At 47.7% G+C, this 25,783-nt stretch overlaps 1 protein-coding gene across 1 annotated transcript; it reads right to left on the reverse strand.

The window, feature by feature from the left end:
* Positions 1 to 659: 659 nt before the first annotated feature.
* Positions 660 to 25,743, reverse strand: POFUT1 (protein O-fucosyltransferase 1). Its single transcript, XM_081256284.1, has 7 exons — positions 25,539 to 25,743; positions 23,763 to 23,884; positions 20,157 to 20,339; positions 18,876 to 18,988; positions 9,483 to 9,675; positions 7,780 to 8,022; positions 660 to 4,978 (listed from the first exon to the last, which is right to left on the reverse strand). The coding sequence occupies exons 1-7, from the start codon at positions 25,669 to 25,671 to the stop codon at positions 4,790 to 4,792; spliced, it is 1,176 nt and encodes a 391-aa protein (XP_081112410.1). The 5' UTR covers positions 25,672 to 25,743; the 3' UTR covers positions 660 to 4,789.
* Positions 25,744 to 25,783: the final 40 nt, after the last annotated feature.

Genomic DNA, 25,783 nt, shown 5'->3' on the forward strand with positions numbered 1-25,783 from the left:
GCACTTCAGTGAAGGGCCTCCATAAGTGCTTGCTGGCTGACCACAGTGTGCCAACCCCACAACCTTGTTATCAGTGGTGCTCAAACTTTAGCTGCTGGAGAGCTTGTTAAAAGATTCCTGGGCTGTATCCGCAGAGATTCTGATTCAGCAGGTCTGGGGTGGGGCCTAGGAGCCTGCATTTCTAGCAAGTTGCCTCAGATAATGTCGATGTTGCTGGTCTAAGGACCACAATTTAAGTAGGTCTTGGGCTACTGGGCATCACAGTCACTTGTAGGTGCTTAAGATGCAGATTCTTGGGCACTGCACAGACATTGATTCCTCAGGCCTGGGTGGGTGCCCAGAATCTGATATATCAACCAGCACTCCAAGGAGCCTCCAGAGACCACCATTATTAACACCTGGAACTCACAGGTGAGGTGGAGAGGTGAGTGACCCGCATCAAGGTCACTCTGCAAATCAGGGGCAGCTCCTTCTCCCCGTTGCTTGGGCCCTAAACCTCAGAGCATTCTGGACTTCCCTCTTCTCTCCTAACCCCACTTCAGTGTGTCAGCAAACCCTCTAGGCCCTTCCTTTGAAACATTCAGATTTTCTTGAAAAGTCTCCAGCACATGGACTTGGGAATGAGAGAGTAAATGAAACAAGGCTGGTGAAACGTTGAGGATTGTTGAAACTGAGAGTTCATTTTATTACTCACAATTTTTATGTAGATTTGAATTTTTTCCAAAAAAAAGTTTTTAAGTCTTGATCTAACAAATCCACTTCTGGGAATTTATCTTAATGAAAATTTTAGATATAGAAAAAGACTTACAAATAAAAATATTTTTCAAATAATAGCAGTGAAAAATTGGGAACATACTAAGTTCTCATAAGAGGACAACAGTAAGCTTTGGGACACCCCTCAATGGAATTTTATATCATTAAAAACATTTATTCAGGCCATGTACCAACATGGAAAACATGATATACTATTCAGTGAAAAACAGGACATTAAATTGTAAATACTGCATGATTAAAACTATGCAAAGACTTATATCTTTAAAAAAGACTGATATTTTTAAATGATTTTATACATGCAGAACCTGACCACTTCCCACCACCTTCAAGACAATAACCTTTGCCTAAGCCCCATCATCTCTCTCGCCTGCATCCCTGTGACAGCCCCACATTGGTCTCCCTGCTGCTACCCTTCCTCCTTCCCATCTCTTCTCCACGTGGCAGCCAGAGAGGCCCTTCGAAAATGTAAATCAGGGCTTCCCTGGTGGCGCAGTGGTTAACAATCCGCCTGACAATGCAGGGAACACAGGTTCGAGCCCTGCTTGGGGAAGATCCCACATGCCACGTAGCAACTAAGCCCATGTGCCACGACTACTGAGCCTGCGCTCTAGAGCCTGAAAGCCACAACTACTGAGCCCTAGAGCCACAACTACTGAAGCCCGCGTGCCTACAGCCCGTGCTCTGCAACGAGAAGCCCGCGCACTGCAATGAAGAGCAGCTCCCGCTCGCCGCAACTAGAGAAAGCCCGCGTGCAGCAACAAAGACCCAATGCAGCCAGAAGAAAAAAATATTAACCAAAACTTCAAAAAAAAAAAAAAGTAAATCAGACCATGACCCTCCTCTGTTCAGACCCAACAAGGCTTCCCATACCTCTCCAAATAAAAGCCAAGTCTTGACCTTACACTGCCCTCCAGGCTGTAGGATGGGTCACGTCACCTGCTCTCATCTACTCTGTTCCCTGCCTCGCTTCTGCAACTCCAGCCACACTGACCTCCTTGCTATTTTTCAAACACTCACTCCAGCTTCAGGACCTCTGCACATGACGTTTCCTCTGCCAGGAAAGCGCTGCCTCCAGATGTCTGGATGAGTGCGCCCCTCCGCCCTCCACAGTAGCTCTTCAGAGAGGCCTTCCTGAGCTCATCTAAACCAGGACTACTCCCCATCTGCACCCACCACGCCCTTTATTTTTCTTTAAAGCACTTAACACCTCCCACAGTACATTTGCTTATTATGTCTTCTACTTTATTAGAATGCAAACTCCTTGAGTACAAAGACTTTATGTCTGATCCTCCGCTGAATCCCTAGGACCTAGCACAGAGCCTGGCACACAGTGGGTCAATAAACACCTGCTGAATGAAAGCATGTTGAATTAAGCAACCACCCAAGAGAACTGTAAGCTTCATGTGGGCTTTCTGTTTCTTGGGTGATTCCCCCTCCCTGAAAGGTCCTGGCAGTGGCAGACCCACGGCTGTGGCCCAGTGGGGATAAAGGTGGCTGATCACTTCTCCATCTGAAGCCTCCACAGCACACAGCATAAAGTGTATCCTGTGAACTGGAGGGGCAGAGCGTGCTGGCCGACAGCACTGACGTTTGGAGGTCACATCCGGGCTGACCACTACTGGCTGTGTGGTCCTGGGGAAACTGAGAATTTTCTGAGCGTTGATTCTGCCCTGTGGGACTTCCCTGGTGGCTCAGTGGTTAAGAATCCGCCTGCCAATGCAGGGGACACGGATTCGATCCCTGGTCCGGGGAGATCCCACATGCCGCAAAGCAACTAAGCCCATGCGTCACAACTATTGAAGCCCGCGCACCCTAGAGCCCACTAGCTGCAACTACTGAGCCCGTGCTGCATCTACTGAAGCCCGCACTCCTAGAGCCTGTACTCCTCAACAAGAGAAGCCACCGCAATTAGAAGCCTGCACACCGCAACGAAGCGTAGCCCCCGCTCGCCGCAACTAGAGAAAGCCCACACGCAGCAACGAAGACCCAACGCAGCCAAAAATAATTAAAAAAAAAAAAAATTCTGCCCTGCGCAGAAGTTCCTACTTCCCAGGGCTGAGGTGGGGGCTAAACCAGAGAATGTCCACAAAGCACTTAGCAAGCACAGTGCCTGGCACAAAGGAGGCATGCAAGGAGAGGCAGTCAAATTATCAACAGCCATGTATTTGCCTTTGTCTCTTTTACATTTACAATGGGCTCTTATCTGATTGGGGCTGTTCAACAACCCCGTCAGTTTTATCACCATTTTATAGGTAAGGAAACTGGGTCAAAGGAAGAAAGTACTTGCCTACAAAACACACTGAATCTGACTACAACTCCAGCACCCTCACCTTCAGAGACACGAGGATTTGGCTGGCCCATTAGAGCCGCAGACTCTAAGGCATGTGCCTAGTGTAGGGCAGCAAATGACATCAGGCGGAAAGCCAAACGCCCCCAACCGCCGGATGGAGGCAGGGGTTCCCACTTCCCACAGTGAGGCTCGTGAACAAGTCTGAACAGATAAACCACCTCTCAGAGTCCACCCAGGATTTAAAACAGTTCCCCCAGAAGGAAAATTCAAATGCCCTTTCTGTATAGTTTCTCCTGCTAAGAGTTGGGCGGCAGCTCTAAGCAGCGAATGCCACCTTTGGTGTTTGAGATCCTTGTTGCCCTGAAGCCTCTGATTCAGTCTGCCATGAAAACAAAGAATCTCTTCCCAAAGGTTACCCAAGGGACACCACTGCATGGAGCTCTGGGCTTGGCTCTCATCAATCTCCTCTACCTTACCAGGACTGACTGTGGCCTTCTGAGGGAGGCCAGATGGCGGGGAAGTAATCGGCAGGTGTTAAGACATGAATTTTAGAACCACAAGGCCAAAAAATCAGACTCTCAGGAGTCATGGATTTTTACAACTACAGCATCTGAGAGACAAAGAAACTTATGACTGTTAACACCTTAAGCCTCGTGGGCTTGGCTGAGATTATACTGGATGAGATGGGCAAAAAAACCTGGGAATCCAATGGCTCCTGGGGACTGAGCATCTTTGATCTGGTCAGAGGCTTAGTGAACACTCCCTTGTGAGAATATAGTCTGAGGGCTCCAACTGCAGGAGGAAGGCTGGGAGGACAGGCCTTGGATAGCAGCTTAATGGCAAAATTCTACAACCAGGCCCCTTGGGACATGAGATCAGAAGAGGAGACTTCAGAAGGATCCTGCCAAACCAGCAAGTCCTGGCCCTGGTGAGGTGTTATGAAACCCTGACAGTGCCAGGTTTGTGGCAGGCCACCAACTACCAAGAGACTTTGAGAGCAATATGATGGTCTGGCTTGATGGCAGGTGCTCCTTGCCGGGAATGTGCTGTGGGAGCAGCACTTAGCCAGCCGTCTTCGGGGTACTGACAGCAGTGTGATTGATAACTTCTATTTGCATAGTGTGTACAATGGAGAAAAGTGTTTGTGCCCCAAACCCTGGCAATGGCCTAGGAAAGGGGGGCTGACAATGGCTCTGGCCAGGCAGTGGGGATGAGTCTGAGGGCCACTTTGGGGGTCATCTGGAAAAGCGGTCAATACACCCACCCACCCCTGGCCTTATCCACATTCTGTTAAGGTCACTTCAGGTACCTATGTTAATGAACTTCACTGATTTTTTTAAATGAGGGAGAGTTCTAGGGGAGTAATGACCCTGTATCAAAACTATAAAAATCTCTCTCTATATATAAAAAAATCTCTCCGAATAGAGTTCAGCATCCCAGGCTGCTCAGAGCAGGGCAGACAAAAAGACAGATGTTGGACTACTTTGCTGGTGTGAGAAATTCCCAGGAGAAGCAGCAGGGAGCACATGAGAAAGGGAGATGGTCTGGCTACTAGAAGCTTGGAAGTCCCGTGCCCTGGGAGATGGACTGTCTTCCTCCTCCTCCAGGAAGTCCCTGGTACTTTTTTCTGTTCTCTGATCCTTGGGGATCAATCCTGGGAGCACCTCTGGCTGCCAGGCCTGGCTGGAGGGAACAACTCAGACAGGCGGTAGCCTCCAGTTAGGATCAGAACTCATCCCGCAGCTGAGGGGGACTGTCCATCCCGAAGAAGGAGGACTGCCTCCCCTGGAGGTCCCGTTCCCGCTTCACGAAGGCAGTGAAGGAGGAGACACAGTTGCCAATAAAGTGGTCAGCTTGGCCGAGGATGTACAGGTCGATCTGGGCCACCTCAGGTTTCAGACTCACCACCTTCACCTGCAGGAGGAAGGGCAGGGTGTTTTAGCCAGGGTGCAGGCCTCAGTGGCCAGCTCAGCCAAGGCCTGCAGCCACCAGCCACCTTCTTTCCCTGTGCTGAAGCCACAGACAGACAAGGAAGCGTACAGAGGGTTAAAATGTAGGGTCGGGGCACCTGAGAGAAGTGCTGCCCAGCAGCTGCCTTAGCCCCTCAGCTCCAGACACACCACTTACTCACACTCTGCCTTTGCTTGTTGGTTCCCTCTGTCGGGAACGCCTTTTCCCATCTACCACGGTCCTGACCATACTCTCAAGGTTCAGCTCAAGGTCACATGAGGGGCTTGGCTTCTCCCACCAAACCATGATCTGACCAAAGCGCACCCCACCCCCTTGGTTCTGCTGCCTGGATGCCTCCAAGACTTAAGTCCTGTCCAATCTATCCCCGAGATATTCCCCAAAGGTGAACCCTTCTCTTGATGGATTACTACTCCCTGGCCAGTCACCATAATCTTTTCTCCTCCAGGTCTATTCACCAAAGGAAAGTAGCCAAAGGAAACTTTTTCAGATTCCCCTACCCCCCTACTCCTCCCTCTACCCCAAGCTGAGCACCCTTAACTGGTGTCCTCCTGCTCTTCAGATAAAGATGACAAATCTTGAATGTGGCCTATAACGCCTGTTCAGCTGCCTCTCCACCTTGAGCTCCAGCCACTACACCAGTCTCCCTTCCACCTCAGGACCTTTGCACATGCTCTTCTGTCTGGAGTGCTTGTCTCTTTGCTCGGTTAACCCCTACTTAACTCTCACCCTGCAGCTCAAGTCACACCTCCTTGGGGAGGCCCTCCCTGGCTCCCCCATCTAGTCCAGGCTCCTGTGCTCTACACTCTCACAGAACCACGTGCTTTTACTTCATAGTACACATTTCAGTGTGTAGCTTTCACTCCTTAGTGATTCTCTGGTTAACGTCTGTTTCCTGCACCTGACTGGGGCTGGGGCTGTGTCAGTTTGCTTGTCGCTGCTGGCTGGGGTCTGCCTCAGTATGCATCTGTTGACTGGACAAGTGAGTGAATGAGCCTCCACACCCAAGCCTGGCCCTCTCTTGTGGCGTATCTTATAATTCTTTGCAAATCTCTTTTCCTGAGTTTAGACTGTGAGCCCTGGAAGGCAGCACCACACCTTATTTATCAGTATCACCGGATCAGCACTGGCCCAGCTTTAACAGATGAGCAAGGCTTAGTTCAAGATGAAGGGTGGGTTGAGCCCATGGAGCAGGGGGCTGAGTGGTGGAGAAGGGCAAGAACAGTGGCACAGGAACAGGAAATAGAAAATGGCAAGAAGCTCAAGGTATAACAAACATACCAACTCTAGAAACGCACAAAAAAACTCCCTGGGACTCTCCAAATGGGGGTGTGGGCAGAGTTGGGGCTGAAAGTGCTTTGCTGTCACACAGAGATTTCTGATGTAACAAAAATCATCATCTTGCTATTTGGATGGCAGCATAAAAATCATAGCAGTTTAACCATGGCCAAAATCCCCTGAACAATTCCACCCACACCCGGAAACTTACCCGCTCTGTGTCATGCCCACTAAAATGAGCCCCGAGACCTCCTGGGTAAATTCTATTCCTTCATGGGACTTTGGTTTTCTCAGTTATAAAATGCAGGGGTTGGGTTAGAGACACTCCAAGGTCTCCCGGCTCTGATATTCTTCTATAAAGCGGGTGGGTGGGGACCAGAATGCTCTGAATCGGCACTTCCTCTACAAGCCGGTAAAAGAGAGAAAGGGAGCCCCTCGACATAAAGCCAAGGGCACCCACTGCTAGAAAGCGGGTATCTGTCTTTTAAGGTCTGCACAAGCATTTAGGGCCTTCATTCACTCAAAAGTCTTATTGAATGTTCACTATTAACTCCGTCATTTTATCGATACCTACTTACTTATTACCTATTCTTCACTCATACAGTAACAAGCCTGTTCTATTATTTACTCATATACTGAACACCTACTATTCACCACCTCTTTAGTCATTTACTAAGCACAGGAGAGCCTTCCTTGTATTCATCAACCACCTACTTCTACTATCAATGACAGCTAACTTTATTCAGCACTTATTTTTTACTGGACCTGTTTTAATTTCTTTACATTTGATCTTCACAATTACACTATGAGATGTAGGCACGACTCTCAGTCCCATTTTATTGACGAGGAAACAGAAGCACAGAGAGGTAAAGTAACTTGTGTAAGGCTGCACAGTGAGTAGAGCCCAAGTCCTCTGGCTCCAGAGTCCATGTTCTTAATCCCTCTGCTGCACTGGACCCCTACCAAGGGCCCACTCTTTATGGCCTTAGTCACCAAACATTTACCAAGTGTCTACCACGTGTCAGGCACTGTCCTAGACAGTGTACTGGCAAGGCGGGGTCTCAGCCCTTGAGGAGGTCAAAGCAACAGGCTACACCCTGAGGAGTAGAACAGTGAGTCCACCTTGGATCCTGCCTTCAAGGAGTCACAACTGGGAAGAAAGAAGACCTGTTTGTACACTAGTCTCACAGTCTGGAAGGTGGCTCAGGAGGGGATGTGATAGAGAGCTGTGACAGCTCCCAGTAGGGATCCATTAGCGACAGGAGTGCAGGGCAATCTGCACAGCACCTGCGGAGGTGTCTGAGCTGGGGTTTAAACAAGGGTAGGAACTGGAAGGGAACCTGATGTTCAAGTAAAAAGCCTGCTGGTGGCAGGACGTGACGCATGAGGTGGGAGCGGGCAGACTACCCTGGCGCTTCCTCTGATTCCCTTCCTGCTGCCCTCCCACCAGGCCCACGCCCCATGTGTACCTTCCCTTTGAAGAGCTGCTGGATCTCGGGTACATAGCTCTCAGAGTCAGTGGCAATGTAGACCGACTGGGCGTTCAGCGCCGTCACCCAGAGCTTCAGGGTGCGCCTGATCTCCTTCAGGTCGGGGAGGCACATGGTCATGGTGAGCGGGGCGGCGGTGTGGCGGCTGTAGCCCACGCACTGCGGGGAGGCCATGAAGTGGGCACCGGCGGTCCCGTCCTTCAGCATGGCGCACGCGTTCTTCTGTGGGATGGGTGGGGACAGAGCTAAAGACGGCCACCGCCCGCAACCCCAGAAGCCAGAGCCGGGAAGGGGGAAAAGGCAGGCAATACAGGAGGAGCGCAACTATTTTTTTTTTTTTTTTAAAGCACTGAGGGAAGAGGGAAATGCATCAGAACAGTTAACGGTGGTTATTTCTGGGTAGTGGGATATTGGCTTTTCACAATTTTTTTTCTTGGTATAACTGCACTATCTGGGACTTCCAGCAGAATTCTGAACTGTGGTGGTGACGATGGGCAGCCTTGTCTGATTTCTGACTTCAGTGAGAACACTTCTGATAGCTCCCAAGAAGTACGTGTTTGCTGTGGGTTTCGGAGAGATAGCCTTTATCAAGGTAAGGTGGGTCCCTTGTATTCCTGGTTGGTTAAGAGTTGTTTTTCTTCTTTTTTAAATCATAAATGACTGTTAACTTTTTATCAAGTGCTTTCTTGGCCTCCACTGAGATGATTATATGATTTTTATTCTTTGGGTGTTAATATAGTGAATTTCACTGCATTCCTGGGATAAACTTCACTTGTTTGTGTTATATGTTCTTTAATATGCTACTGGATTTTACTTGGTAATATTTTACTTAGGATCTGGGCATCTATGTTCTTTATGAGAATGGACTGTACTTTCCAGAGTTGACCTTATCTGAGTTTGGTATTAGCATTATGCTAGCTTTATAAAAAAAAAAAAGCATCTTATATCTTATGTTCTAGGGAAGCATAAATGGGAATTATCTGAAACCACTCACAAAATGCACTGGGCCTGGCTCCTTTACTTTGTGGAAGGGGGCAGGAAGGGAATCTAGTGGGTAAATGTGTGATTGCTTCCTCAATTGACACTGAATGAATTTTGATCTACTTTCTATACTTTTCAGTATTTTTCAAGTTTTCAACGATGAGTATCTCTCACATACATACATATATATCTTCTTCTGTAAACTAAGGAGATTGTCTACATTACTCCAGTGATTTTCACGGGGAGGATAACCTGATGAGTTTTCTGCACATTTAAGCAGCTGCCAAAGTTGGAGGATGACATCTTCATTTCTTGGGAGCCCCACCCAACCTCCAGAGCTTGTTTTTCAACAAGGAGTCTACTGGCTAAACACTGAGCTGGGACAGAGGACTGTGGGCTATGGGGCTCTTTCTGGCTTGCTGTCTGACCCAGAGCCTAGCTTGATACCTCAGTTTATCCGTCTGTGAATGAGGATAAAAATGGCAACTGTTAAAATGAAAACTGCCAAGCAAGCGTTCTGGAGCTACATTTCTGACGTGTCTGTGGTGGGATCGTGGGGCACAGTCCTGTGAACTTGGCCAAGTGAGACCTCTCTACCCTGGCTAGGATGTGGTGCAGTAGGTTCAGTGTCCAACCCCCACAGGCATGGGCCCTGCTCAGAGATGTGTCCATCCCAGCCATGAGAAGAAGGAGGAAGTTACCCAGTCGGAGCCAATGCGCAGGTGGATGCCCACATAGGGTCGGATGAGGTGGGCACGGATCTGGGCCTCCCCTGTCCTCACCATCTCATCTGACCACACCATGTACTTCTGGAGTGGCCTATGCTCCTCCAAGACAGGGAACTGGGCCGGGGCCCCTGGCAGGGCAAGCACTGGATGTTCCTCTGGAGAAAATCTAGGCATGAGACAGAAGAAGTCAGACAGAGAGTGCACAGCGAGTCCGGCTGCCACCCCCATGGGAGAAAACACGGCGTTGCACTATGCCCCAGAGACCCTGCGGAGGGGCCCCTGCAACATGCAAGAAGCACGAGAGGTTGTGAAACCCCAACGGGCTGATAAGAGACCTTGGCGGCGGCAAGAGGCACAGTATGCAATACTGTCCTGCCACACGGAATTTACAACCCTCTTTGATTGTTTAACAATTAAAAATTTACAGTAGAGCATTCCAACCTTTTGTATGTCATGCTGGCTTCCAATATGTGGTGCGGTAATTCACTCCAGGTTGGGGTGCCTAGACTGAGTCTTTGCCATTTTACCAACACAGTGGGATCGGGAAGTGCAGCTGCTGACAGGTCACACTCCCAGGGAATGTGTACGCTGGATGAGACCATTCACTCAACATTTAACACATTATCTACGGATTGCCTACTATGTGCTGGGGGCCAGGGGAGAATGAGACAGGCATGGTCCCTGCTCTCACGGAAAACACGAGAGGTCTGTAGATGCCCCCCACATACCCTGCCGAAGGCTCTCCCTCCCCCTTGTTCACAATGCACCTTGTAATTATTTTACCCCTGAGTCCAGAAAAGTCTGCTGGACTCAGGCTTCTGAAGTCAGTATCTCCGCGTGCCTAGAACAGTACATGTAAGAGCTCAGTAAAGATCTGCTGACTGAATAGAGTGAGGAGCAAACCTGTGTTCCCTCATTAGCTAAGCCCAGACTATATTCCAGCAACATGAAATGCCCCGCTCTTCCATAAGCTTGCAATGCACTTTTAAACTAGAGATCTCTGCAGACTTCTCCCCTCTACCTGGTATGCCTTCCCTCTGCCAGCCAAAATCCTTTTCCTAAAATTATGAAATAGGTACAGGCACTCTGGAAAACAGTTTGGCAGTTTCTTATAAAACCAGACATGCAATTACGATATGACCCAGCAACTGTACTCTTGGGCATTTATCCCAGAGAAATGGAAACCTATATTCACACGTGAACCAGTATGCGAATGTTCACAGCAGCTTTTTTCATAATAGTCAAAAACTGGAAACAACTCAGACGTCGTTTAACAAGTGACTGGTTAAACAAACTGCAGTACATCCACACCATAGAGCACTATTGCAATAAGAAGGAACCAGCTACTGATACAGGGAACAACTTGGATGGATCTCAAGGGAATTATGCTGAGTGAAAAAAGTCAGCCTCAAAAGGTCACATACTGTATGATTTCATTTATATAACATTTGTGAAATGACAAAGTAGAGCAAAAAGAAATGGAGATGGGATTAGTGGTTGCCGTGTGTGTGTGTGTGTGTGTGTGTGTGTGTGTGCGTGCGTGCGTGTGTGTGTGTGTGTGTGTGTGTGTTTAGGGAGGTGGGTGTGGTTATAAATTGGCCACACAAGGACCTTTGTGATGTTAGAACTGTTTGATATCTTAACTGTGGTGATGGATACACGAACATACACACGTGATAAAATTGAATAGAACTAAGTATACACACACACAGAAGTGAGTACAAGTAACACTGGGGAAATTTGAATAAGATGGATGGACTGTACCAATGTCAATATCCTGGTTGTGATACTGTGCTATAGTTTCGCAAAATGTTAACATTGGGGGAAACTGGGTAAAGGGTACAGGGGATCTCTCTGTATTAATTCTTACAAGTGCATGTGAACCTACAGTTATCTCAATAAAAATATCAATGAAAATTTATTAAAAATTTCAGAGCATACAGGATAATACAGAAAATAATTTAACAGTCCACAGAGCTGTGACCCAAATTAGCAAATATTAATATTTTACTTTGTTTCAGATTTTAAAAAATATACACCTGAATAAAAGCTCTATCCTACGATCTCTTTCCCACTTCCTCCTCTTTCCAGAAGATACTGTGGTTTTATGCATGATTACACTTTACTATTTATATTAAAAGGCATTATTCTGTGTGCTCTTTACACAGTGCAATGGTAAAAGCATGGACGGTCGAGCCAGATGACCCTGCTCTAATGTTGACTATGCCACTTACTAACTCGGGCAGGTGACTTAACCATTCTGTGCCTCAGTTTCCTTATCTATATAATAGAGCTGATAATAGTTCCCACTTCATAGGGCTGTTGAGATCAAATGGATTAATATAAGCATAGCATTTAGAACAGTGCTTGGCACGTAGAAAGCTCCCAGAAAATTCTCTCACCATCACCACCATCATCATCATATTGCATGTAACCTATTTCAACTTTAAAAAAATTCAACTCTGGGACTTCCCTGGTAGCTCAGTGGTTAAGAATCCGCCAACACAGGTTCGATCCCTGGTCTGGGAAGACCCCACATGCCACAGAGCAACTAAGCCCGTGCGCCACAACTACTGAGCCTGCACTCTAGAGCCCGCGTGCCACAACTACTGAAGACTGCATGCCTAGACCCCATGCTCCGCAACAAAGAGAAGCCACTGCAGTGAGAAGCCTGTGCACCACGACGAAGAGTAGCCCCCACTTGCCACAACTAGAGAAAGCCTGCGTGCAGCGACGAAGATCCAACGCAGCCGAAAATAAAAAAATAAATAAATTTATTAAAGAAAAGTCAACTCTGTTTTAAAGATTTGGCCATGTTGATGGTGTGGATCATGTGATCGTGTTAGTGTCTCTTGAAGTTTTCCATTTGCATGAATAAGCTGCAGTTTACCTATCTAGTCCCCTCCTGCTGGTCAGTGAGGCTGTTTCCGATCTTTCCCCTTACGACAGTGCTGCAATGGACATGCTACTCTTTCTTCACACCCAACCAAACACCTCGCTCCACAAACACCTTCCAAAGTTCCAAGGCCAGTTCCCGCTCCCACGCCTCAGCTCCTAGGAGAGGGCTCTGTACCACTTCTCCTTTGCTGCCTTCTGCACACTGATGTGCTCAATAACCACCTTCCCTGTCCACTGCCATGAGGGTAGGCCCCAGGCACTCTTGTTCACCATGATTCCCACACACACTGGTGCAAGGCCTGTGCCAACTAAGCCACAGCAAGTGTTCATGGACAGCTTGGCTCTATCTAATCCTCGTCTTGTCAGACTTTACATGTACATACATGGGACAGGCAATGTTCCAATTACTTTGTGTACATTAACTCATTTGATCCTCTTAAGAGCCCCGTGAGGTAGTACTACTGTTAGTCTCACTTCACAAATGAGGAAATTGAGACACAGAAAGGTTAAGTAGCATGCTCATGGTCACACAGCTAGGAACTGATGGAGCAGGGATTTGAATCCAGGCAATTTCCTCCAGAACCTTTGCTCTTAACTACTATACCTCACTCCCAGCTCCCCCACCCAGTCAATAGCACCTCAAAAGCCGAGTCTGTGGCTTATTCTTCTGATTCCCAGCCTAGGCACAGGCCTCAAAACATAGGAGGTACAATAAATATGTTTACAGTGAATGAATGAGAATTCAGGGATCTCACCAGAAAGACCAGATCAGGTTGTCAGGGGTTAGAGGAAGAAGTGAATAGTAACTGAGTATCTACTGTGGGCCAGGACCTCAGCTAAGTGACTTTCATAAGCCACCTTAAAGGGTTTCAAATGGAAAGCAAAGCTGTGATCTCCCAGGGGGCTGGAACATTAGGATAAAATCAGGATCTGTTCCCTCCTTGACCTCTTAGAAAGTACCTGCTGTTGACCTTTGGTGAATTCCAAATCTGGAATATCCATCCCCTCTACATGGATCTGGATCAGCACATAGAGCTGTCCCAGTGCAACGTCAGCTCTGACATGACAAGCAGCAAGAGGCCAAGACTGACATGCTCATTTGCTCCCAATGAGGGAGGAGAGTGTTGTTTGGAAAGAAAGTGGGGAGTAAGGGTCTTGTTTGGGAAGAAAGCTTGACCAGGTCCATCTGTTCACATCCCTGATGGCTGACCCTAAGTCAGGCCTTTAGCCTGGTCACTGTTTAGCTAAAGAAGGCACACTTTCCTGCTGCTGGGTGCAGTGAACCTCTGGGGTTCACCACCACACTGACGCTACTGAGATCCCCCTACCACGCTGGGGTTTCTCCATGCACAGCACCCCCATGTGAGCCCAGGATACACCAGTGGATGGATACTATGCTGAGTGCAGAGGATGCAGGGACATGAAAGAGGCAGAGTCTAGTTCTCAATGTCCCTGACATGAAGAACTACCTTTCCCTGCAGCTCTTTGCATGCCTGGCTTCTTCTCATCCTTCAGGTCTCAGCCCTGCCAATTACATGTCACCTGTTTATGTCCTCCCAAGGAGGCTGCAGCCTGGGAGAACAATAAGCCACGTGCTCAAATACCTGTTGCCTTCATACCAAGAGAATGGTTCATAGCCTCCCAACAGTAAATGTGCAATAAATAATAAATGTCTGTTCAATTAAATCTCCATCAGGGTATTCACAGACTCAGGACCAGCAGAGCTGGAAAGATCCTCAGCGGGAAATCACTTAGTGGGGAGAAACAACTCTTATCCTCTTTTCCTAGAAGCCAGTTTTCAGCTGGACACACAGAAGTCCCAAAAGAGACATTTCTCAGTACTTGTAGCTAGGTATGGCCACATGTCTAAGTACTGGCCAATGAGCTGGTGTAAGCAAGCTATAAGGAAGGCTCCTTAGAAAGGTGAGGACGTGCCCTTCTTCTGCCCCTTTGGTCCTTGCAGCTACCTGGGGCTTCCTGAGTCATCTTGGCCCATGAGGTGACACTAAGGATAAAAGCCAGTACTGGGGGAATTCCTTGGTGGTCCAGTGGTTAGGATTCCGCGCTTCCACTGCAGGGGGCAGGGGTTCGATCCCTGGCTGGGGAACTAAGATCCCGCATGCCGTGCAGTGTGGCCAAAAAAAAAAAAAAAAAAAAAAAAAAGCCAGTACTGGGATGGCTGAGCAGAGATGGGAGCCTAATTCCTAGACACAAGGGAGCTGCCATGCAGCCCTGGGTTGCACAGCCCAGTCCTTTTACTTAAGAAAACAATGAACTTTTATCTTGCTAGTCTGCTGTTATTTGGGGTTTTCTGTTACACGTAGCTAAGTTAAACCTGGTACACCCGGACCTGTGGCCACCAGCACTTCTAGCTGATATACAAGAGGGTTACTGGTTAAAGGCAGTGGGGGAGGGGAACCGAGCAGTTCCAACTTGGCCCCCATTGCTGCCCCCACAGCACTACAGTGCTTCTCCAGAACTCTAAAACTCAAAGAACAGTTTGAAAGTGACCGATCTTGCTCAATCCCTTCATTTTATAGATAGAGCACTGTGGCCAGAGAAGGGAAGCAATCTGCAGTTACACAGTGAGCCAGGGAAGCGGCTGACCCTTTCTAATGCCATTCTCCCTACACCCATGCCCCTGCCCCCAAAGGACTATTTTCTCCAGCAAGAAAGTGTCTACTACTTAAGGAAATGTTTAAAATACTTAAACTCTCAAAACTCACCCCTGCAAACACTCACAGGATTCTTATCAGACTGCTTCACCAGGGCCTACAAAGCCCTGCACAGTCTGACCCCTGCCCACTTCTCCAGTCTCCTGTTCTATATGGCAGGTTAATTCAAGTCTCCTCCCATTGGGTGGGCTCTATGTCCCCTCCCAATAGCATTTGGCAGAGGGAACAGTGTCCCGGTTGCCAGGCCCAGGCTTTAGGGGGCCAGCAGCTTCCACCTTCTGTCTCTTGGAGCACGCACTCCCTGGATGCACCCTCTCAGAACCCAGCTGCCACGCTGTCGGAAGTCCAAGCCACATGGAGAGGTCAAGAGTATACATGCCAGCCGACTGCCCCAGGTGAGCTCCCAGATGACAGCCAGCACCACCTGCCAGCCATGAGTGAGCCCTCTTGGACATGCAGCCCAGTTGAGCCTTCAGATGACTCCAGTCCCAGCCGACAGCTGACTGTAGCCATGTGAGACCACAGCAAAAAGTGCCCAGCTAACCCAAGTGTCCATCAACAGATGAATGGATATCCCACACACATACCCTACCCAACACACTCCATTGGCATGGAGTGGAATACACATATACACAGCAGTTAACCATTTTTTGAAATCTCATGTTTTCACATGTTTAGAACTGATCCTGCCAATGATATTTATTTACTAACCTGATAAATATCAATTACTCCTTAGAGAAGATAGTTAATTACTCAATTACAAACTATATGTAATAATTTCATTTTAAGTTAATATGTATAAGTATACATCGTATATGTACATAAAAATATATCCATTTTGGAGGGTGGAAGTATACATATCAAAATTCTAATAGTATTTTGGAGGGGTGATGGGAGTATGAGTAAGTTTAATTTTCTTCTTTATTAAAAAAAAAAACCACCACCAAATGTGGTGGGTATTCCAAACAGTATTCATCTTAAGAAATTAGATGTTTAACATGGATTGGAACTTTGTACAGTTGGGATTCCATAAAGAAAATGGAAAAACAAAAACCAAACCAAAGACCTGCCCTGCTGAGCCCAGTCGACCCACAGAACTCTGAGCAATCATTCTAAATTGTTGTTGAGCTACTGAGTGTTAGAGTGGTTTATGACACTGTGACGGACGACGGGAACACCCTACCCTTCTCCTCCTGAAATGCTCCACACCAGCCACTCCGGCCTTTCTGCCCCTTGACCACACCAAGTTTGTCCTGTCTCAGAGCTTGCAATGTCCCCACCATGAAGAACTACCTTTTCCTCCAGCTCTTGGCATGGCTGGCTCCTCATCCTTCAGATCTGTTATGGACTAAATGTTTGTGCCCCCGCCCCCCACCCCACCACCAATTCATATGTTGAAGCCCCAACTCCCAATGTGATAGTATTAGGAAGTGGGCCTTTTGGGGGCAGTTACATTTAGACGGTCATGAGGGTAGAGCCCTTGTGATGAGATTAGTGCCCTTATAAGAGACCAGAGAGCGTTCTCTCTCTCCAACATGTGAGGATACAGTAAGAGGCAGCAACTGCAAGCCAAGGAGTCTTTACTAGAACCTGACCACGTTGGCACCGTGATCTCGGACATCCCAGCCTCCAAAAGCATGAGAAATAAATGTCTGTTGTTTAAGCTCCCTAGTCTGTGGTATTTTGTTATAGCAGTCCAAGCTGACAAAGACAAAGTCTTTGCCTGCCAATCACACATCACCTGCTTATGTCCCTCACAGCACTATGTCTTCTGGATATTCTTGCCTGTCTCCCCAGCATCCACACCAGTGCTTGACACTCAGGTGGTGCTTCTTACATGTGTGTGGAAGGAAGGCAGCTGCCCAGGTGGTCCTAGGTCTCTCCAACTGCCTCCAGGGACCTCATCTTCCCCACTAGTCTTCCTTTCCCAAAAATTTGGTTGTAAGGCACAAGCTTCCCCAAGCCCTTACACAATTCCTACAACTCAATGAACTGAAGCAAGACCATGGGGCCATGAACAAGCGTTTCAGCAACATTGTCCAACTGATGAATCCATGCAGCCCTGTCCCTTCTCTTCCAACCAGGACTGTGTGCTTTTTGGAATTTGCTCTTAGAGCTGCTTTTAGAGCTGGTGTCATGTTTTTTTCCGTCCTGGCATTTTAGAGGCAAATCTCCATCCTTTGAGTACAGGTCTGCCATCTGGCAATAGCTCTGGGTCATTCAGAGTTGAATGGGGAGAACCAAGCAGGTGATCAAATGGGAATCAACAATTCCCTATCAACAATGAGGGGGATTAGACTCTGCCAGGACTGAGTATCCTCAGTAGCTCATGAACTAGCTCCGAAGGCAAGTCCCAAATAGGAATTGGCAGCTATTAAAGGCAAAGCTCTTTTCTCCACATTGATGAAGAATGGGTGCTCTGGAGTCAGGCTGCCTGGATTCAAATCCCAGCTCTGCCACTTCAAGCTGCATGACCTTAGGGAAGCGACTTCACTTCTGTCTCAATTTTCTTACCTGTAAAGCAGAGATGACAATAACACTTGTCCCCCAGACTCATGGAAGCATTAAATGAGCTGTTACCTTAGAAGACTTAGGTAGTGAAGATTCAGAACAGCAACTGGCACAAGTAAGCACTAAATAAATATTAGTTCTTATTACCTATGAAAACCTTACACACAGACCCCTGCTGCCCAGTCAATAGCTGCATTACCTTGGGCAAGTTATTTAGCCTTACTGAGCTCAGTTTCTTCACCTGTCAAATGGAAATTGATCATAATACCCATTTCATGAAATTTCTCAAAGATTTAAATAAAATAAAGCATGTGAATAATAGTAACAGGTAACAGTGACTGGCCCTCTACTATGTGCCATGTGATTTATACACTTGGAGGCAGATACCATAGTGCTCCTTCCATTAAACCAAGGAGGAAACTCAGGCCAGAAAGCTGGAATGGCTCACTCAGGGTCATCTGAGAAAGAGGTAGGGCTGGGTCAGAGCTCAGGGCTGTCTTATCCTGAGCCTGTGCTCGTTCCTCTGCATCAGTCTGTCTTTGGCTAACTAAATGCCAAGTGCTGGGACCTCAAAAGAATTCAAAAGCCCCTCATTGTTTCTAACCCAGGTCTGACACCTAAGCCCACGCTCTTTCTTGCCACCCTATAGCATCAGGGACAAATGTACTATGTTAGTGTCATCATTATATCTAGACTGTAGCCAGCTGAAGGCTGAGACTGGGTCTTCCTCATTTTTATGCATCACCTCTGGCCTTTGAGCACTATGTCTCATACGTGACAGATGCTCTATAAATATTTCACAGCCTGTGCCTATGCCCTGCTAACCTATTTTTTGCTTTTTAATAGGGCTTACTGGAGCACAATTAATAAAGCACATCCAATTATTATCAGGATGACATCATTTCTCTGTCTGCAACTGAAGCTGTTTTTCTCTAGAAGCAGCTTCCAATTTTCACCTTGTGAAGAGGAAGGTAACAGGGGAGTGATTCTCACGCCTAGAGGAGGAAATCGAGACTCATGTGACTGCACAATATTCTTTTTATGACATCCTTTATTGGCTGATAAACTCTTGCTCAACCTTGTGGCAGGTCAACGTCCCACCGTGTCAGGCGTTGAGACGGGAACAGATCACATAGGATCCCAAGTTCAACAGACAGAACAGCCGCACCTTTGGTCTCATACATCAGGGTGTGGTAGAGGGGAAGAGGGCTAGGAAGGTGATGAATGCCCATGGGCCCCCCACCTCTCCCCTAATCCCAGCAGTGCTGCCCCCTCCACATACCTCTGGATCCACTGGTCTTTGTAGGAGGCGCTGAAGGAAATGCCTGCAAAAAGCTCAGACCTGTTGAAACTCACATGAAACTGATCCCAAAATGGGCCAAAGGGGTTTCCTTCCTAGAGAAAGAAGAGTGGGAAAAGGCTTACTGAGCAGGAGGGAAGGCCAGTTGGGGATGGGGCCAAGGAACTATGGATGGGGGAACCCTGGGTGATTTGACTCAGGCTGAAATACCCTCATAGGATGGGCCAGTAGGAATATCACTTCGTGATTTCTGGGCTGGGTGCTGAGGAGGGCAGCTCGGCCTCCAGTCTGGTTTTCAGCAGGCAACGTTCACCACAGTATCTGAAGGAGTCTTTCCCGCTCGTGTGCCATATGCCGCTGACCCTGCGGCACTGGTGGGCGTCTGGGGAGGAAGTCAACCTTTGGATTTGGGACCATGGACTACGAGCTCCAAGAGACCTTCAAGACCCAGCTAATCCAATGCCCTTATTTTCAAGATGGAAACAAGGACCCAGACAAGGTAAGACACTTGCTCAAGCTCACAGAGCAAGTGAGGGCAATGTTGGGGCTGTAAGCAAGGTCTCCCTTCTCAAATTTCACAGCTCCTCCAACCACCCTCCTCAGACTTTAGCATAAACACTGAAACACATGTTGAGGGTTGTCTTATTCCCAAAGTGCCAGAAATTTACAAACTTCTACTGATAAATATAACAGCTTTTCATTTACGTGCTGAGAGGCAAGAAAGTATACAAGTTAGGAGGGTGGACAATGGAGCCATATTACCACAACTTATTTGCTGTTATGATTTTGGGCAAAATATTAAACCTCTCTTTGTTGTATTCAGTGTCCTCTCTATAAAATGGGGTATTAATAGTACTTTCCTCATGGAACAGTTTAAGGATTAAGTGGGATAATATGTGGAAAGCTCTTAACATGGTACCTGGCGTGTAGTAAGTGCTATGTGAGAGTATTAGTGATTATTACTGATGTGGCACTTTACAGTTTACAAGCACTCTTACACCTGGCCCTCATTGATACTTTATGAGCAAGACACAGCAGGAACTGGTGTCTTTACTTTGTAGGTAGAAATAAAGGCTCAGAGGAAGCAAAGTCCTCTGCCCAAAGTGAAACTGCTGACAAATGCCAGAAATGGGACTTAAATCTCCATCTTTCTATTCTAGGCCCTTCTAGTGCCTTCTCCCACACACTGCTATCGCACAGTGTCTCAGGGGCCTAGAGGACCTGGAACAGGCAGAAAGGGTCCCCCAGACCCAGAGGACCCACCTTCATGGGGCATGTCTTCTTATCAGGGCTTCGCTGGGCTGCCACCTCAAAGCAGTATGCCACCCGCTTCTCAGGGGGCCAGTGAGTAGGTGCCAGCTTCTCCATGAAGTCCTCCAGGCTGATGACCCGATGGTAGGCCTGGAGGGGCTCCAGCTTGAAGTACTTCTGGTAGGACACATGGAGCTACAGGAAAAGTGGGGAAAAGGAGGGGGCGAGGGCCCCTCCTCAGTATCCTAGTGGCTGTTTCAAAGACATTCATTAAAACCATATACTCTAAGACCCAGACAGCTTGGACTACATGCCAGTGAACAACTTTTGATAAAAGATACCACAGTTAGAACGGAGGCTGGGAGAAGACATCTGCAAACTAAAGAACAAACAGTAATATACCTCATATTCAAAAATGCCTGCTGATTTATAAGAAAAAAGACAAATGATGCAAGAGAAAACATGGGCAAAGGATAGGAGAGAGCAACTCACAGCAAAGGGAACCCAAATAGCCAACACACTCCAAAGATGTGCAAGCTCACAAGAATTAGGAAAAAGCAAATTACAGTGACAACAAGACACCACTTCTTACCCATGAGACCAGCAAAAATTTAAAAGCTTAACTAATTACTGGAAAAGATACGGCTGATAGTAGAAGTATACATTTTGGAACAACTACTTTGGAGTGTAACCCCTTACAAGCATCTAACAGAATTTTAAAGGTGCCCTCTACCTCTAGGTATTTGCCTTAGAGAATCCTGCCCTTTGTACCAAGAGATGGATAAAAGGATGCTCAGTGCCACAATGGAAGTAGTACAGGAAAAAACTTGGAAGGAGTCATACCAAAAGACACTAAATCCATGATAGTGGTTGCCTCTGGGGGTGGGGGAGGGACTAGAAGTAGCCTCGAGCCAAGACACAATCTTTTAACAACTTTATCTATAAACTTTTATTTCTTTTATTAACAAAAAGAAAACATGAAGCAAAGATGACAAAATGTTAATGATTATCATTTTTAGTGGTAGATACATGGACGGTGATTATAGTAATCTCTGTATTTTTCTAGACTTAAGAAAATTTCTTAGAACACCATGAAATAAAATTTAGACTTTATCCTATAGGTCAGAGTTCCCAAGCATGTTCCACAAGTTCAGGTGGGTAAAGGGTTCCGCAATAAAAAGGCTCCAGAAATAAACAGGCCTGGGAAATGCTATGTTAAGCAGGTTTCTTTATGACAGAACTTCTCAGGGCCTTTAATATGCTAACATGCATTTTGAATCTCCACATTTGGGGGGAATGAGGAATTGAGAACACAATTTCCCAAACGGACTTAACCACTGCACCATTCCTGCACGAGCCATTGATGTTCCAATGAACAGACTTCGAGAACCTTAATTATTAGCAACAAGGTCTTGCTGAAGGATTTTAAGCAGAAGTAATATGAGATCTGCTTTCTTGAAAGATCACTCTGGCGGCAGAAGAGAGAAGGTACTGATGGTAAGATAAGAGGAAGGAGATGAATTAGGCTACTGCAATGGTCCTTTTACTTGTTCAAGTATTCATTCAACATGTGTTTTTGTTTTGTTTTGTATGCTTTGCTTTGTTTCAACATATATTTTTGAGCATCTCCAAAAGTCCGAGAGATGGGGAAGCATGGACTGGCTAAAAAATGTAAAGGGAGGTGAAGTACAGAGTAAAGGGAAGCATTTAGGATGACTTCTAGGTTCCTGGCCCAGGTGAATGGAGGTGACATAAACTAAGGCTGGAAATATAGGTGGTTACACAGGTTTGAGGGGAAAGTTCTGGCTTTGTGAACTTCAGATTATCTGTGGGTCATCCAAGTAGACCCCAAGGCGTAGGAGTTAGAAACACGAGGCCTGTGGTCAGAGGAGAGTCTGGGCCACAGGTAAATTTGGGAGGTACGTGGAGAAAAGTGAAAGCCCGAGGGTCAACAGAAACTTATAGCAAAGCAAATAATGGTAATAAAAGCAACTAATATTTACTGAGTGCTGGGTTAGTGCCAGGTGCTGTACTCATGTTTCATGGACTTGATCATCTAATTGTAAGAGGTAGGAATACAACCATCTCCAGTTTACTTATGAAGAAGCCCAGGTGGACAGAATCTAGGTAACTCATCTGAAGTCACACAGCTAATAAGCAAACAGAAAGAGGAGATGCACCAACATTTAAACAGTGGGTGGGGAGAGAGGAGCCCCTGATGCAGCACAAAGAGGAAAATGTGGATAGGTTGGGCTGAAGCAGCAACAGTCTGTGTCTTGGAAGCCAGGGGAGTAGGAAGTTCAAGAAGGAGAGAGGCACATGGGGCCAGGTGCCACCGGGAGGTCAGTTGAGATAAAGACTGAGAAATGACTCCTGGATTTGGCAATTCTGAGGTCCTTCGTGGCCTCTGTGAGAACAGTCTCAGTGGGGAAGGGGAGCCCAACTGGGGTAGGTTGAGTAACCTGTAGAAAGCAAGAAGTGGAGACTCTGAAAGACTCCTAGTTGAGAAGGCAAGGTGAGAGAAGGCAAGCAAACCAGAGGGAGACCAACGGGCCAGGTCTAAACTATAACAGTGAGTACAAAAAGTCAGAGCATCAACAGCTCCCGGTTACTAAGGACTCCCTGCATCCTAAGCACTTTCAATTGATGGCTTCAGCTGATTCTAAGAGGGAGGCATTCCACAATCGCTAACTCACTGAGGGAGGTAGCAACAATTATTACCAGCCTATTTTAAAGATGAGGAAACTGAGGCACAAAGAGGTCAAGTACCCTGCCCAGGCTACACGGCTAGTAAGTGGCGAAGCCAGGCTATGATCTCAGGTACTCTGGCTTTTAACCTTTCTAAATACAGGCATGTGCAGGAAAAAATAAAAACCTACGTTTTAGGCTGTAAGAATAAAACACAGTGTTTTGTACATACTAAACATAATTTTTTGAAGTTTATTAAAAACTTTCAAAGTCAATTCACTGAATATTAATTCAGTTCCTACTGCCAGGCCCCTGGAGTTACATTGTGAACAATGACAGACACAGGACTGGTGGAAGACATAAAGAACATGCAAGAAATTAGATGATGCTGGGCTTCCCATGCTAAGGGACCCCTTGAGAGGTGAGAGGCAGTGCTGGAGCCAGACTGCTCCAGTTTGTGGCCCTGGACATGTTATTAACCAACCTGTGCCTCTGTTTCTTCTTCAGAACTGATAATAGCAACCATCACCTCTGACCAATGGGTGGGTCCAAACAAGGCTGGAAATGGAGTCTGGAGGTTCAGGTCACAGGCTCTGGTGTCAGAGGGACACGGGCTTGAATTCCAGTCTACTACTCACAAGCTGTGTGAGCGTGGGTAAGTTACCTAACCTCTCTAAACCCATTTCCTCATAGGGACGTGATGAGAAGGAAAAGAGCTAATCCTGATGCAGTGCTCAGAAACAGTGCCTGGCAGACAACAGGTGCTGGATAAATGTTAGTCAGTTAGCCAGGGAAGACAGTTCTGGGGGGCGGGGGTGTAGGGCAAACTCAGAGGGGTGGGAGGTAAAGCCTACAGAAAGACTTGGGGTCAGGCAGAGGTGAGCAGGATTAGGGAAAGGCGGACAAGGGTCAACAGCAGGAGGTACTCACATTGGTGAAAGGAGGCTTGTGATGCTGGTACTCAATCCAAGGAGGTACAGCCAGGGTGCGGTTCAACAGCTTTGCAAATGCCAGGGAGCCCAAGAAATGATCAGCCTGGTTCCCAAAGCGCCCTGGATGGTATATTGAAGGTGAAGTGAGGACTAGGGCGACGAGGGCCTGGGGCATGCAAGGCTCAGAAAGGATGCAGAGCCAGGAGTGTGGAGGGCCAGGACACCAAGGAGAGCCAGGGGAGCTGGCAGCATGGGGTCAAGTCTGGACTCCTGGGTCTGACGGTCGAGGCCCTTCAGGCCCTGCCTCCTCTGCCTCAGCCACTCCAGGTTCTTTGCTGTTTCCCAAACATGCTCTACACTTCCCATCCCCACCCCGTGCCTTTGCTCTTGCTGTTCCATTAGCCAGGAGTGACCTTCTACTTCTATTTCCTCCCATCTGCATGTGAAGGGGTAACTCCAATGCCTCCCTCACTGGGATCCTTTCACTACCTCTCTGCCATATTCAGTTCCCCTCCTCTGCCTCCCACCTTGGATATGAGTTACTTGTGGTTCTTCACTCTTCCTAGAATGTCCTTTCCCATTTCCCGGCCTTTGGCTGTTTCCTCAGCCTGTGAATGCCTCAGGTGCAAGGTCCCTGTCTGACTCTTTCTGTTATCCCCAGCATGGCATCCATTCATTCATTCCACAAAGATTGTTGAGAGGCCACAATGTGTCAGGTTCTCTGCTAGGTGCCGGGACACAGGAGTGAGCAAGAAGGACAAGGTCTCTGCCTTCAAGGCATTCACAGTCCAGGTAGGGGGACAGTAAACATATAAACAAATATACAGTGATAAATTTTGATAAGTTCAAAAAAGAAGTGAAAAAAGTTTGGTGATGGAGAACAATGAGGAGGAGATTATTTGGGTTGAGGTCAGTGAAGTCTTTTCCGGTGACATTTAAGCTGTGGCCTGAGGATGGGAAGGAGCTGGTCTGGCACAAGGCAAGGGGAGGGTGTTCCCCGGCAGAGGGAATAGCACAGGCTGCAGGACCTGAGTATGTGTAAGGAACAGAAAAGGATAACTGTGCCTGCAGCTGGAGGGTCTGGGGAGAAGGGTGTGGTGGAGATGATGCGCAGAGGGCAACATCATCATGGTTACGAGTGTGGAGGATTTTAAGAAGAAATAACTTTAACAGTGACGATCCACCACTCCCATTTAAATTGCACCCCTCAGCGAGCTTTTAGATTCTCCCTTACCCTGCTCTATTTTATTTTCCCATAGCACTCATCCATAAATACTATGCAGTTACTTATTTTTTATATTTATCTTTTATGGTCTGTCTTTCCCAACTAAAATGAAGGCTCTACAAGGGCATGGAGCTTTCTGTCTTATCACCACCGTATCCCTGGAGCAGAGAACAGGGCTGGGCACACAGTAGGTGCCCTATAAATATGTGTTGAATGAATGAAAGAATCGCCCAGAGCCAGCGTTGGGTCAGTGACATCAAGTCCTGCCCCACTAACTCCATTTACTGGACTCGGGGCTGGCTTAGGCCTTGCGCAAGACACATCGTAACCTCTCCCGGCCTCAGTTTTCTCATCTGCCAAACGGAAGGTTGGACACAGAGGTCCCCTCAGTGCCCTTGCAACTGGGGCAGAAAGGCGAGGAGCAGGCCCTGCCCCGCGCTGGGGTCCTTTCCTGGACCTGTCAAGGCGTCTCTGGGCGCCTCACAGAAATGGCTTCTCCTCTCTGGGCCTCAGTTTCCCCATTTGGACAGAAGGCTCGGGAGGCCTTACCCATGCATGGGCAGTAGAGCAGGTAACCCGCCGGGTCCCAGGAGCCCACGGGCAGCCCCGGGAACGGCAGAAGCAGCAGCAGGAGAGACACACGCGGCGGCAGGGGCGACGACGCCCACGAAGCGGCTCCCATATCGGCCCAAGAGCCAGAGCGCTCCGCGACTCGGAGGCGGGGAGGGAAGGAAGGGCGCGAGCGTCCGCCCCGCTCCCGTCAGCCCCCGCGCGCCGCCCGCGCGCCGCCCGCG

The sequence above is a fragment of the Mesoplodon bidens genome (genome assembly GCF_964165515.1).
Source record: "Mesoplodon bidens genome assembly, chromosome: 15".
NCBI lineage: Eukaryota > Metazoa > Chordata > Mammalia > Artiodactyla > Ziphiidae > Mesoplodon > Mesoplodon bidens.

Bases quoted from the DNA above. Each gene is read 5' to 3' on its own strand.
- POFUT1 (XM_081256284.1), bottom strand. From the start codon at position 25,671: ATGGGAGCCGCTTCGTGGGCGTCGTCGCCCCTGCCGCCGCGTGTGTCT. The intron at 8,023-9,482 runs GTAACTTCCTCC...CCCATCCCACAG, and splicing joins TGCGCATTGGCTCCGACTGG to AAGAACGCGTGCGCCATGCT. The intron at 4,979-7,779 runs GTACACATGGGG...TTCCTCCTGCAG, and splicing joins AGCAGCTCTTCAAAGGGAAG to GTGAAGGTGGTGAGTCTGAA.